Here is a 16,253-nt window from a genome sequence, read left to right as displayed (position 1 = left end):
TCTGATTTTAACATTCAGGCAATTTAAGATATTAATATATATATATATATTAAGAAAAAGTAAATGCTTCATGCTGATTTGATTTTAAATTTGATGTATATACATTTGTCATAATAATTTCATTCACTATATTTATTGCATTTGGTACGCTTTTGTTACAACACCATTTAAGTTAGTTTGCGGCGCATGTCGCGTATTGAAAAAAATATATAATATCGTTCAGTCAATATAAGCAAGCATACTAATACATGAATCTGAAAATATACTATTATTCAGAGAACAAATTACCAAACTAAAGGTATTTGCTATAATAAACATCACTGTTTTGTATCTTTATTTTTCATTCTTCAGGGGAAGTCAGTACAAACCTTTTGATTGGATGATATACACGCCGAAACTAACTTCTCGTTATCAAACTGTGCCACGATTTAGAAAAACTACGCGTCTGACAAGGTAATCTTTTATGAAAAAGTTTATATATAGAGAATAATACATGGCAAAATCTGTATCACATGTCATATCATCCCGAGACATCAATATCAGCCCGAGGGCCTTTAGGCCCAAGGGATGATATTGGTCGAGGGTGATACGGCATGTGATACGGATTTTGCCATGTATTATACGCTTTATCATATATTTCAACAGAAGAGTATTAAATTGTATAAACTGTTTTCTGATTCATAGCACTGGGTTACCTTCAGTTCTGCTTTTGTTTTGTTTCAAAGCTTTAAAATAACTGCTCAATTATTTATACGAAGCACCTGGATTACCTTACAATTGTTTTGAAACTATTTTGTTTATTATTGTATTTAATTGAGTGTTTTGTATTTTTTATAGTTGCATTTAGTGTGCCAAAAAATATGTTGTAAAAACTTGATGTTCGTGACGTCACATACAATATGAAAACTTGACGTTCGTGACGTAACATACCAATATGTAAAAAAAAAAAAAAAAAAGGGTATGCGATACGGGTTATACCATGCGATACGGGGTATGTGATACGGGTTTAGCTATGCGATACGGGGTATGCAATACAGGGTACGTGATACAGACTGGAAAAACGAACCTTTATTAGATATACAAAATAGCTGTATTTTGTACTAAATATATGATAAATGTTTATAACGACAAACTTGAAATAACAAAGGCCAAATAAAATAAATATTTCTTTCAATTTGTAAAAAATGTAAATGTGTTAATGCACATACTGAATTGAGAATTAGTTAAAGTAACTCTATACAGGAGTTTAACAGTAAAGGACAGGTTTATTTAATCAGGATAATTGAGTTCCAATCGAACCCAGATGGAAACTATAATGTTTTTAAGTACTTTTTTTTTATGATTTTCAAATTAAAAAAAAAAAGCTGTTACGTTAATATTTTCTCCAGAGGTGGCTTTTAATCTAATGGATTATCACAATTTGGGTGCGCCCCAACACTGTCTCATATAGTGACAATATTCGTTCATGAACTTCAATATACTTGTGCTTAAAACCCAAAAGCTTGAAAAAAGGTTCGAATGCAAGCACAAATGGAATACTATTGAACAAAACTATGCCAAAACTCTGTACCTTGTGGTAACAACTAATTATAACATAACTTTCTATCAATTAAACAACAAAGATATGTGGTATGATTGTCACTGTTATAACTCTCAACTATAGTATAAATGACAGATATAAAGGCAATTATCAGTAACTGTAAGGCTATCAACAATGCACAAAATAAATAGTAGGCTATACGAGACCTCGACATGAAAAATGGGGAAAATTCATTGAGAAAAATAAAGGCCGATTTACATATAACATATACTCATTTGCTGTACAATAGTTTCCAATTCTAATATGACGTGCTTCTTTCGCTTTTGGAACAAACCCATGCTCCATTGAAATTTGTTTGCTCATGCGTATATTGATTTCTTCAGTATAATGAATTTTATCAAATTATCATGCACTGAATATATTTCCTTCACTTTAAAACACTTTCAAACTCTTAAATGGTGCACATGATGTTATTAATTCATTCATTATGACTGTAATGTGGTGCATTCCGAAATTGACATATTTGACCTAGATACGACAACCATTCATGATGGCTGTTCAAAGTCATCCCTCTGAAAAATCACAGTGCCAGCCGTTTGCCTTTTTACAAACAAAAAAGAGGTCCATGGAAGAGTCTAGCAAAGGCTTTTACATTTATGCTTATCGGACATATAAATTACATTAATTGTCCTATCGAAATAATTGATGCAAGCTATACTTTATTGTAGTTTTAACATGGGTAAGCATCATATTTGTATTATGTTAGCCCTACCTATCGATCGGGCAAATATAATCACGAATATAATGCCTACCCATTTTAACTACAATAAAGTATAGCTTGCATCAATTATTTTTTAAACAATTGCATACGCATAGTTCAATGTTAAACTACAATATAAATAGAATAATGTTAATTCACTGAAAGTGGAAAAATAACTTTCAACACTGCAATTGAGCGCAACATATGAGGTGATCATGAACTTGTGTAGGTCCACAAGTTTTTTTGTAAAAGGACGTTGTTAGTACATAAAAAGTGAAATCACAAAAATACTGAACTCCGAGAAAAATTCAATAGGAAAGTCCCTAATCACATGGCAAAATCAAATCACAAAACACATGAAACGAATGGACAACAACTGTAATACTCCTAACTTGGTACAGGCATTTTCAAATGTAGAAAATGGTGAATTGAACCTTTTTTTTTAGCGTTTAACCTCTCAATTTTCCGTCTCATCAAATTCCGTTATATTTACAACGATGCGTGAACAAAACAGACATTGTCTCATTGGTACTCACACCACATCTTCCTATATCTATTATATATAAAATAGTCAAAATACGGGTACACGTTTTCACGTGACAGTCATGTTCTACATATTTGTCCCCTGTTTCAACTTATTCAGTACATTTTATTCGTATATCTAGTCAGTATGTTTATCAGTTACTCTATTTACTATTTTACGCGGGATGTAAAATGATAATTTTTCGATGAAAGTTCACCTAGAAGTTATGTTGTACAAATTCTTAAAATTGACAATTATACGTACAATAAAACTTCCAAATAATAATAATTAGTTTCGTAAAAAATAGCCATATGATATGTGTGGTGTAAAATATAGCAAGATCTAACTATGAAAATACAACAACGAAATAGTAAAAGTAAATGTTTTCGTATTTTATATTTAACTGCAGCACAACAAGACCAACGACATCTGTGTACAGAAACAGATACCGACACCGGTATAGACAAAAATATACCAGCAAAATGTATACAAAGACGACTGTTCCAATTCTGCAGTGAGTTAACTAGCTAGGAATTAAGTTTCATATACATATATATTATAAGAATATCCTTTGTTTGACCTGCTAGTCAAATGTGTTTTGTTAAAATATACTTTTTTACTTTTATGTTCCTTTGGAAAATAATGTTTGTGCTGCATTTAGACCCTTTTTTTACCAAGAAATTTATTTTTGCACGTGTGTGAAATAGCAGTTTTATCCAACGCAACAAATTTGAGACATGCAAATACAGAATATGGTTTGGTTAAGCATATTAGTGACGCCTAATCCCAACTAAATTTTGAACAGTGTTGTAACAGCATAACATAAAAACACTCTATAGAAATTAAGAAAAAGGCTGATTTCTTCAGATTGAATTAAATAGCACATGGGTGGGTACTTCTTCATCACAAAAACAAAAATACAGTAAGTACAGATCTGAGAGTACTGGTAGTGACTGACATCTTGTTAAAAGCCAATAACGACTTATAAAAGCAATCATGCATCTAAAACTCAATTGTCAAGCAGTTCATATCCAACATCCAATAAATTCAGTGTTAAGACGTCATAATAAACAGTCAGTAAAAAAAAAGAATGTACAATGTCAAGGTAAAGGTATCTACGGATTGTAGAGTCATGAATATGCATGTGCATATAACAATACTATTTGTTTTTATTTTAATTCATTGATAACAAAATCAATATTAATACCAGTTTAAACAACATTCAAGCACATTTATTAATGAATTAGTTGTACATGTAATCTATATCCTTATTTATACACTTTGTACATCTCATTTTGTACTTATGGTTTATGATTCCTTCTTATGTTGGGCAGTTCGAAATTTCAAAGTGCAGTTAATATGTCAAAACATATTTGAAAAAGGATAGAATAGACATGCCATTATGTACACATATCATGAAGAAACAGCAGTCACATGAATTATATGCATTGTGTCATTGCATTTGAAAGTACGTAATAGGTTAAATGTAAAACAAATTGCATAATTCACGGACTTTTAAGAAAAATCTTCGATATAACACTTTGAATCTGTTCGACTATTTCTTCTTTAAATGCACATCTAGCTATCGTAAACTGCTACAAAATACAAACCAATATAATCATGTTATGTATTTTCAGCACAACAAGACCTACGACAACTGTGTACGTAACCAAACACCGATACAGATCTAGACAAAGATATAGACAAGGATACAGACAGAGACATAGGAGCAAAACTTTCACAAAGGTGACTACAATTCGACAGTGAGTAAACTGGCTGAGAATTATAGATTTATTATGATAGTTTGTTTTTTTTGCAATGAAAAAACATAAGGCATACTGCACAGGGGTTCGTTAATGCCTCTACATAGACAAAAACGTGTACTTTCCAGGATAAACACATAAAACAAGATGAACTATTTTTTTTCGTTCCCTCTATTCGTTATCTGACTAAAATCATTCTGTACCATGAATTTTTCTTAACAGATGATGTATATATGTGAATTCGAAACTAACAAAAGATGTGTGCGTATGCCATTCATAAAATAAGAAAAACTAGAAGGAGTTTTATTTCAATTATTTGGTTGTAATTGTTGTAAATTCCATCTTATTGGTGTATATTCACCATGCATTTTTTTCAATGATGATAATTAAATTTGATTTGTTGATTATTGCATATTTACGTTCAGTGTCAATGATCTCATTTTGATTCAGGACTATACAGATGGTGTTTGGATGACAAAAAAGTTCTCGTAACTTTTATTTTGTACGTTTTTGAGTGTCTCTACTTACTTGAATTGTAGTAAATGTACATCATGTTCATACAACATCGAAACCCACAAAACAGGCCTTGTTACTTATTCATTGTAACGTATCCATGATTTATTGTTGACAATAAGAATAGAACACAATTTTGGAAAATATTTATTAACAATCAAAATTGGAATTGACGGGATAATTAATGGAAGCATCATATTCAATGCATGTATGAATTTAGACACTTCATAAAACTAAGCATGGTATACATGTATATAGAGAATAATACATGGCAAAATCCGTATCATATGTCGTATCATCCCGAGACATCAATATCAGCCCAAGGGCCTTTAGGCCCGAGGGATGATATTGGTCGAGGGTGATACGGCATGCGATACGGATTTTGCCATGTATTATACGCTTTATCATATGTTTCAACAGAAGAGTATTATATGAACTGTTTTCTGGTTCATAGCACTGGGTTACCTTCAGTTCTACTTTTGTCTTGTTTTAAAGGCCTTAAAAAGAACTGCTCAATTACTAATCCGAAGCACCTTGGTTACCTTACAATTTACGTGCTGTTGTTTTAAAAATATTTTGTTTATTTTTGTATTTTTTATAGTTGCATTTAGTGTGCCAAAAATTAAGAAAAAAAAATTGACGTTCTTGACGTCACATACAATATGAAAACGACGTTCGTGACGTCACATACCAAACAATGACGTCATAAAAAAAAATTGAGGAACATTTTTCATAAGCAAAAAAAACAAAAACTGACTTTATGTAAAAAAAAAAGAAAAAAAAAAGTAGGGGTGTGATAAAGGGTAGGGGTGTGATAAAGGGTATGCGATAAAGGGTGCGCATCAAAGTTGCGCGATATGGATTTAACAGCAGGCTATTTATCACATATGCAAAACTACTGTATTTACTACTAAACATATGATAAATTGTTATAAATGAGTGTTTATTATTGATGTTCAATCAATATCACAGCTTAAACAGTAAAGTTTATCTCGACCTATTAATGTTTCCAGAATATTTTTGCCGACCTGTTCACGATTTAATTATTTTTGACGCATCCATTTCGTATGATCATAAAAAAAATATTTCAATCGGTCCATGTTGTTGAGAAAATAAAGCAGTTTATTATTTGTCGTGTTTTGAAGACGAAATCTACCGGTTGTCTCGCATTCTTAACTGGTAATTTGATTTTGAAAACTTGCATGCATTTCGTGCAATAAGTTGAAATGAATATGTTCGAAATCAGTCAAAACATAAAACAACAACTGTACTTTTTTCTAAACATGATTTTCAGAACGACAATATCGTCAACACACTCTACGTATTCCGACATAAAGAAGACACTAATTACTGACTATATACTGTGAGTATGCAATTTCGATAACTGTGATGCTAGTATTATAAATGTGATATTTATTTGATTTACAAATTATGAGTAAAATATAAATGTAGTTAAAACAAATCGTCCGACGTATCAATTTTTACAAAAGGATTTTACTGTTACCTCAAATGAGCAGAATACATTACAGTTGAATTTAAGATTAATGTTATACATACAAGTTGCAATAAATGAGCTTTACAAGAGATCAACGTACTGTGCCTTAAACATTTTGAAAACATGACAGAAACCTTTTCGTTGTAGAGGATTTGGAATACCATTGGCAGTCGTCATAGCGTGTTTTGCAACTGTAGTTTTGAAAAAAAAGTGTAACGATATGACCAGAGTTAAGAAGAAAACTTATGCAGGCATGGTATTACAGACATCATCAGCACCACCAGTGACAAATGAAATACCAGAATATGATAATGCATGTAAGTTTGAATAAACCGTTACATCGTTCCTTATAATTAACCAGATAGGGTTTTCTTTAGCTATCCTCAACAATTTTTGTTATACCTTGTGTGCAGGAAACATAACTATATTTATGAACAAACAAAAATAAACAAACGTCAGTCAGAAACACCTCCATTATTATCGTATAATATAATTATGATCATGATTTTTCGCTGATAATTCTTCAAATGTGTGTGAATTCCTCATAAGCCTGTTTCAACTTCGTCATTTTTAGCTTTACTCAAAACTGACAAAAGTACTGAAGCCAATGAGTTTACTGCTCATTTGTTTTGGGTTTTTTTTTGGAGGGGGGGGGGGGGGGGGGCGTTGATCAGACTTTTATAAACCAAAATTACATGAACTTTAATGGAGATATTTTACAACTTATATTTTGATATGTTTGCTAGTTGTAATGTTCATTTAGATATGGTGTTGTCATTTTTTGAATGTATGTTTTTTTTTCTGATCCTTGACATGTTTTCTTTTAATGCAGCATGCATATCACATTTTGCATAAAACTATATGCGTAAATATGTTCAAAGAAACAACAATTATACGAGACATTTCCCCTCATTTGTCCAATTAAATTAATTGTTCTGGGGTGTATAAGTTTCATGTTATAAACAATGATGATTTGAAGTAATTGTATTTTTCTAAATATTCAGAATTTAAATTCATATCAATTATAGGTGTGTGTTTGCACAAATTTGATACAGTACCATATAGGCAACGAGCTGGTCAACCCAATGAAACGGATACCAATGACATTGTTGATCGTTATGCAGCAATTTGTCAAGATGGTTATGCGACAAAAACAGCATTATTTAGCAGTGCAGAAAATGTTAACGAAACATCAGAACCTCCAGAAAATTTATCAACTGTGGATCTGCCTACATACGAGGAAGCACGATTTTTAAGTAATTGCCTATATGAAACATCGTTGTAATAATTTCATGTCAAGTGTATATATATCAAAAGTAAATTTCCGAAACTTGTATTTGAGTTCTTTTCAGACCGCACACATCAGATGGCTGTTTTTTATCAGACAGTTTATCAACAACAACTTACAGGAGACAACTTGAAGACTGGTCAAAAGTACATTAGCATTAATTTGTAAAAATGTCATTACCTTCAAAATGTATTCTTTCAAAAATATCGTATTTGAATAGTTCATAATCTTACTATAATAATCTTACTATTATAATCGAAAGAATTGTTCGAATGTATTGATTTGCTTCATAAACTGTCATATTCATCCTGAATCTATATAGATCACAATAATATTTTATATGATGGAACAATTATCATAAAAAGACACCAAAAATGGCTAAATATTGTTCAGTAATAACATACTTCAATTTGATGTGAAACTATTAAAAAAGTAATTCTTTATGTTCTGGACAGAGAAAAACAACTTATATAATGATTGCATTGCAATTAACAATGCACTCTTGAACATATGGTCTGCAACATCACAAACAGAACTGGTTTTGAATGACGTTTATCTGTTGTTTATCATATTTGGTTATAACAAATATTAATCCTTGGTCACATCTATGTTGTTAATGTTGTGGGCAAAACATTCTGCTCGCCTGTTGCCCTTTCATAAAAATTCAAAATATTATAATCTAACACAAATAATGACAAAGTGTTGGGTTTATCGAAAGGTTACAATTTTTTTTCCCGGTCGCAGTAGTAGTCTGTAAACAGTTTGTTTTTCTCATTGGTACGTACCGGAGTTGTTATTTCTCTAACCAATCAGTCGCCGTTTTACTACATACAATCCCTTTCACCTTATGCCCTATTGTTTGAGCTTGTATTGTCTTAGCTTGTCCAAGTTTCTGTTATCTGATTTCGTCCTGTTCACTTATTTGTTAACTGTTTCTGCTTTAAAAATCAACTACTACCCCAGTATCGAATGGTACTCTGTTTCAGTGAAGAACTGTAATGAAAACTCAACTGAAACCGCTTTACATTCAATAACCCTTTATTGTGGATGCTCACTTGCATAGAACAACAGGGTTAATGTTGAATTTGCTGAAACAATTAGGTCAGCGTTATTTCTTTTTATACCGGCTCTCGTGTTGATAATGGCTTCAAAACACATATGGGTCATCAAAGCTAGATAAACGTAGTTTTGATCTGCACATTCCACAGTTAAAAATGTAATGAATCATCGGGTCCTTGCTACAAATCTATTACTGATACAGTGTCTTACGTAGTGGACTAAGAATTGTTCAATGTTTCGGTCATTTGCGGTTTCAAAGATGGTCCTAGCGTTATGGTTGTTTTTTCAATTTTTGTAGCTTTTTGTGCATTATCAACACTGAATCCCACCAACACAAATTGTCAGTTAAGACTAGTGACATTGTCTTCGTCATTCTTTTCATTTCAATGATACCAATACCGGGCTGGAGTATAACTCACTGGAATTCTTAGAGCTGTTACTTCTTTGTATGGGTATTATATATCTGAGTGACATTTGTTTTGCTATAAAAGAAATAAATCTACCATATGGCAACTCTCTGACCTGTCAAATGAACGACATCGACGTTTTGCGCTATTTGCTCTTCACATAAACCAAATGGCAGTCCATCACACACTACAAACACTATGTGTCTGTTTCCTGTGCCATAATTCTGTATCACTTCCTGCAGACCAATCTGACTTACAATTGACTGGTAGTTTTCATGCGAATTTGGTTTGTAAACATAAACAAGGGTCATTAACGGACTATTTAGCTACTAGTATAAAGGTGTAACCGGAAAATGCACTGAATCCACATGCTGAAATAAAACTATGGTCTTTCCTGATGTATACTTTGATTGAGTCTCACTTTGTTTTATTTCCTGAGTATGTCTTGGTTTCTGTGCCATCTTATCAATACTACCAACAAACTTATAACTTATCCATTGGCCCCTAAAGGATAACGGTATCTCTACTGTTGGTCTGGGTACATAGCAAACTGTTCTGCATAAATAATACTGGTCAAATGCCATTTAAAGTAGAATCTGATCAGTAGATAAAGCATTTGAAAGTCTGTTATGTTTGAAATTGTTGCTTGTAAATGCGCTGATAGATTTGCGCATGCTACTGTTTTATTCTACGTCGAGTAATCATAATCTGTGCTGAGTTTATAGTATCTGTCCCTGTTTAAAACGTCCAACAGAACTTCAAGAAAAACGACTTGAAACAATATTACAAATTATCCCGGCAACTTGTTGTAATTTAGCTATAATAGCAAGTGGTTAAGCTAGGAGAAGTGATATTTAATAGAAGATATGTTGACATTTATATATTGTGCTGGTTAGGGTGTGTTCCTGTCCAACATCAGTCTTTTATTTGCATTTGACACTTTTATGACCATTTATTTCAGTTTGTCTTGTTACCGGTACCATCTTGGATGACATTCTATCATCAGTGATACAAGATTTTCATAGCTCGTCGCTTGTCTTGAACACATGTTCTCTCGCATTACTATTATAGCTGTTTAATCTTAACTTCTTGAGGTCGCGTTAGGGTTAAATTAATTTGGTGGCATTGTCGTCTTCATATTTGTCAAGGAATTAAAGCCGTGATTCATGAAGATAATTTGGACAGCCTGTGTTAGATCTACCACTGCTGGTAAACTAAGTACTTACATTTACATAAGTATACTTAATAAATAAAAAAAATAAACGATCAATTACGTTGTCTATGATTTCCGTCGTTAGAGTATGGATTTATAATATGACATACTTGAACTTATATGCAACCATTGTTCTAGCCAGTACTTCGGTACTGGGATGAAAATACGGATTTTTTTTGTGTTATTAAAATTTGCTGTTACAAAATGCTAGAAATTATTATAGATTAAGGAGTGTATCTCACTCTTGCAAAGCTCTGATTCCGTTCAAGGATTTGGCTATACTTTTTGTAACTTTTGGATTATAGCTCTTCATCTTTTGTATAAGCTTTGGATTTCAAATATTTTGGCCACGAGCATCACTGAAGAGACATGTATTGTCGAAATGCGCATCTGGTGCAGGAAAATAGGTACATTTTTGTACCGTTCATGTTTTTCTAAATAAGTAAAATGAAAAGGCATTAAAATTTATAAATTGCAAAAAGAAACTTTAAAAAAAAAGACATTGGTATGAGATCTATTGGGAATGCCTAAGCATAAATCGCTATGTTAACGACTCAAACAAAAGCACTCAATTCATTATCAACAACTTGTTTGAAAATACATTTTGTTTTGGCAAACGTCTTTGCTGAAACAGAAAAGAAATTGGTATAAAATCTTTTGAGAATGCCAGCGTGTACAGAGCTATTTGAAAAGACTTAACAAACAAATCATGTTCATGATCATAACCTAATTAATACCAAATAGGATTTGGACAAAACTCAATGCTGATCATGAAATAGAACAGAGATAGGTACGAAATCATATTAGAATGCCCGCGTATATAGATCTACTTGCAAAGGCTCACATAAGTTTTAGTGTTAAAGAACTTTAAACCAATATTGTAATTAGATCTCTGAATATAGTTCACATTGGCACTAATATTGATTTTGTCATTAGCAAATTAAAACATAACTAAATTTCATTATCTTTTGAGGCGAGATGTATAAAGACACAGACACGTTAACTTTTATTTCTATAGAAGTCGCTCTTCACTATACTACTACCTGTCGATACATTTTTTTTTTTGGCATTGCACAAGTCATGTCTTCTTTGACTATTAATGACGTTAAAATACTTAATCCCTGTGATGTGTTTTAGTCGATTTTAGTCTCTGATGCATGATTTTTTATTATTAATTGGTTTTGGCTTTTAACTAGCTGTCAGTAACTGCGAGTACTCTCAAATCGTATTTTCTTGTTAATTCGACCTGTTGATACTGTTTATAATGCTTTTTTGTTATTTTGTATTTATATGGATCTTGTCTGTACACCAGCTTATATTATTTGTAATATCATCAATTTTTTCACTTATTCTTACAACATTTGTATCAACTTCAAGATTATAAAAAAAACGCGTTTTTTTTCTAAAGTGAACATTGATTGGTTAAATATTTCTAAGTGATGTCCTGTGTTTGAATTTGTTTGTTAGCTTTTTGGTCATGAATGTTTGTCTCTAATATTTAATTAACTGTGCATGTGTATTCAGATATCGCAGATCAAATTTATTCGTTCATTGTGTAATCATACGTTTTTTGATTGAGTTGAGTCTGCCAATTTATATTTTATCGTATGTTTTTCTATGTTGTGATGTTATGCTATTGTTTCAGAAAAAGGGAGAAGGTTTGGATCCATTAAAACGTTTAATCCCGCTGCAAATGTTTGCACCTGTCCTAAGTCAGGAATCTGATGTACAGTAGTTGTCGTTTGTTTATGTAATATATACGTGTTTCTCGTTTCTCGATTTGTTTATATAGATTAGACCGTTGGTTTTCCCGTTTGAATGGTTTTACACTAGTAATTTTGGGGCCCTTTATATATAGCTTGTTGTTCGGTGTGAGCCAAGGCTCCGTGTTGAAGGCCGTACTTTAACCTATAATGGTTTACTTTTTAAATTGTTATTTGGATGGAGAGTTGTCTCATTGGCACTCACATCACATCTTCCTATATCTATTCAAAGGACATATAGTTAAAAAAAACATATTTTAAATTATATATCAATGTCAATGCAGAGTTCCTCATCTAAATGTCAATGGTCATTTTTTGTTCATATTTCAGCTGAATAATTGTAACTGAGTGAGCAAGTTTAACAATCAAACAATAAATGAAAATTCCCACGATTCTATATATTTTTCACTAGAGCCAATGAGTAGCTATATAGAGATACAAAGTTACTGATGTTGTAGGTCGCTTAATTGTATTCACTGTAAACAAATTTAAAATGGAATTTTTATGTAACAAAAGATGCTCGTGTACATCAATATCATCTTGGATATATGTGGTGTCCTTCATTTAATATTGCTAAAGTCGACTTAAAATTAACAAAGCAATAGAAACATTAGTTCGAGTTCACGAGAAACACAAATGGATTACCACCTTTCGTGTTAAATAACATAAACAGATATCTTCCTCAAAAAGTAAAATCACAAGATTATCGAACGCCAAGAAAAATTTAAATATGAAAGTCCCCTATCAAATTGCAAAATCATAAGCTCAAACGCATTAAACAAAGGGATAATAACGTACTGTCTTGTTACTGACTTGGTATAGGAATTTCCTATGCTGGTTTTCAACTAAACAAAACGACCGTCCTTATAGTACCTTACATTTAGACATTGTAATGGCAAAGGATTTGTCCCAATACAAAATTGTAGCATCCACCATTTGTATCCGACAAAACAGAAGTTTATTGAATAAATCTATATCTTAAAAACCCCACAGACGAATAATTAAAAAAACAAAGTATATATGTGTATTGTATGTATCCTCTAACATTTAACACATAAAGTGGCAAGTGTCATCTATAATAATAGTATTGATTTTTCAAAAGTGTTATGCTGTACATGTATCTGTTTATAGATTAAAGTCGAAACTTCCAAACAAAGTTTAAAAATAATTTTTAAATTTCCGAATTTATAAATAGAATCAGTTGGGATTTACATAAAACGTTTCTGTGAGACATTGTTTCTGAAGCTGCTTCTGCACCTATATCAACATTACCCAGTCAGGTGAATATTTAAAGAAATAGTAAGTTGGATTTATTCTTATAATCTGTTCTGTCATTATAACAGTTTTTAACAACTTATTTCTTATTTGTAAATAGTTAATATTAGCAAAAGCAAAATAATTTAGTACTAAGTATGTTAATTGTTTTGGGTGAGCTTTAGCACACAGTCAGTCGTTATGGCTACTTAACGCATTCATCATCACAGATGGGTAATAGTTTTAGGTGTGTGACAATTTGAGGGCAGTCGTCGTGAAGTACATACAAAAGAGTACAGTATGAGTATTAAGACAATATGTAATTTAAAGTTGTACATAGTAATTATCAGATACACCCAGATATTTATGATATATTTTTATTAATTTGATATTATTTTGAGAGGGGTATTTAAGAAATTTGACATTACTCAAGTTTAGAAAATAATAAATGTAGGATGTCTAATACCTAATACCAAATATTTATATATGCAACTAACAGCTGATTTTTTAGTTTGTCGACATTTGAAGTATGTATTTCCTTTCTTCATGCAAAATTCGAGTGTGTTTACAAATAATTTGTAGTATCTCTTATTGCACATTGAATTATCATTAACTGTATGATATTGATGAATATTATATTTTATTGATCGCCACATCTGTATTACTGACTTGTAAGCTGAATTATTGTCTTGTAGTCTGAATTATTTTCTCGTAAGCTGAATTATTTTTCTCGTAAGCTGAATTATGGTCTCCATGATCTCGTTCACTGATGCTTAAAACTGTTTTTCAATTATCTTAAACATATTGAAAATTTAGATCCGCGCGCTTATTCCGTCGTTCTTCTTCGCAAGAAAAAATATAATTAAAAGAAAAAAGAAGAAGAACGCATGCAAATAAAGAATAATTAAGGAAGTTTATTCACAAGCCATGAAATAACTAAATTTTAACATGATTTCCTGAAAACAAGCTACATGTTTTTGGTAAGCTGGACTTATTTTTAGAACATTATAATGGGCGTTAAGCATACAGAACAAGGTTAACGCAGAATTCATCATATTATGTGATAATGATTAACTTAACTTAGATAAGTTCATTCATATTTCTATAAAACATTTCATTATATAAGTCTGAAAATTACGCACAACTTTGCAATAATCAGTTTTGTTTTGTGTTATAAACGTTTGTACCTCAACGCGATTCGAACTCACACCTTACATACACCACATCATAAATCACTTAAATAGCCTCATGTTCAGCGCTCAATACCACTCGACCACATCCGCTATGTCAAATTTAACTTCGATTGTCGAAGTGTAACCTGTAACGTAAACTTAATCCAGCGATAGACATAAAGCACGTCTTGTTTTAAGCGTGTGAAGATGTTATATCATGATTTATAACAGTAAATAGGATATTTCACAGATCTTGCTAAATTTTTGCATTAATTTTGCCTCGGTGAACTTGATCTGAAAATCAGAAAAAAATGAAAATTTAATCAAAATTGAACTAAGAAGCACAAAAGCATCCATCACCACTTATCCTTCTGAGTATTCAATGATACTTGTATATATATATATATATATATATGCAGTGCAGGCGATTTGGTGTCACGATATCACAATAGCATGGGTTCGAATCCCGGTGAGGGAAGAACCAAAAATTTGCGAAAGCAAATTTACAGATCTAACATTGTTGGGTTGATGTTTAGACGAGTTGTATATACATTATGTACACAGCCATGTATCACCATCATTGATGGCGATCCGATGGATACATCTGTTGTAGGGTTGTCACTGACTCAGACGTACTTATGAATATAATTATTTTCTGTGACTGTATCTTACATTAATTTGTAGGATCCTTTACTATAGATAATTTAGCTGATCTGTAACAATAACATCTTCATGCCTTATATATCATGTACTGTAGTACGCCGCTAGATTAAAACTGACGTGGAAAGGTAACATATGGCCACCGAAAGCTCTTTTATGAGAGCCCAGGTGGTCGTGTGGTCTAGCGGGACGGCTGCGGTGCAGGCGATTTGGTGTCACGATATCACAATAGCATGGGTTCGAATCCCGGTGAGGGAAGAACCAAAAATTTGCGAAAGCAAATTTACAGATCTAACATTGTTGGGTTGATGTTTAGACGAGTTGTATATACATTATGTACACAGCCATGTATCACCATCATTGATGGCGATCCGATGGATACATCTGTTGTAGGGTTGTCACTGACTCAGACGTACTTATGAATATAATTATTTTCTGTGACTGTATCTTACATTAATTTGTAGGATCCTTTACTATAGATAATTTAGCTGATCTGTAACAATAACATCTTCATGCCTTATATATCATGTACTGTAGTACGCCGCTAGATTAAAACTGACGTGGAAAGGTAACATATGGCCACCGAAAGCTCTTTTATGAGAGCCCAGGTGGTCGTGTGGTCTAGCGGGACGGCTGCAGTGCAGGCGATTTGGTGTCACGATATCACAATAGCATGGGTTCGAATCCCGGTGAGGGAAGAACCAAAAATTTGCGAAAGCAAATTTACAGATCTAACATTGTTGGGTTGATGTTTAGACGAGTTGTATATATATATATATATATATACATAAGTACGTCTGAGTCAGTGACAACCCTACAACAGATGTATCCATCGGATCGCCA

General features: G+C 32.1%; 1 protein-coding gene across 1 annotated transcript; it reads left to right on the top strand.

The window, feature by feature from the left end:
- The first annotated feature begins 367 nt into the window (after positions 1-367).
- Positions 368-7,928, top strand: LOC134696135 (uncharacterized). The gene is made up of 6 exons (XM_063557770.1): positions 368-453; positions 3,233-3,337; positions 4,461-4,586; positions 6,394-6,462; positions 6,742-6,911; positions 7,623-7,928. Exons 1-6 carry the CDS (start codon positions 380-382, stop codon positions 7,877-7,879), a joined length of 801 nt encoding a protein of 266 aa, XP_063413840.1. The 5' UTR covers positions 368-379; the 3' UTR covers positions 7,880-7,928.
- The last annotated feature ends 8,325 nt before the right edge of the window (positions 7,929-16,253 follow it).

This window comes from Mytilus trossulus, chromosome 14 (genome assembly GCF_036588685.1).
Source record: "Mytilus trossulus isolate FHL-02 chromosome 14, PNRI_Mtr1.1.1.hap1, whole genome shotgun sequence".
Taxonomy (NCBI): Eukaryota; Metazoa; Mollusca; class Bivalvia; order Mytilida; family Mytilidae; genus Mytilus; species Mytilus trossulus.
The sequence above is the reverse complement of the archived record's forward strand: the minus strand, read 5'-3'. Positions and strand labels throughout refer to the sequence as shown.

Coding starts and splice junctions, on each gene's coding strand:
- LOC134696135 (XM_063557770.1), top strand. CDS start 380: ATGATATACACGCCGAAACTAACTTCTCGTTATCAAACTGTGCCACGA. Junction 3,338..4,460: donor ACGACTGTTCCAATTCTGCA/GTGAGTTAACTA, acceptor ATGTATTTTCAG/CACAACAAGACCTACGACAA. Junction 6,912..7,622: donor ACCAGAATATGATAATGCAT/GTAAGTTTGAAT, acceptor TATCAATTATAG/GTGTGTGTTTGCACAAATTT.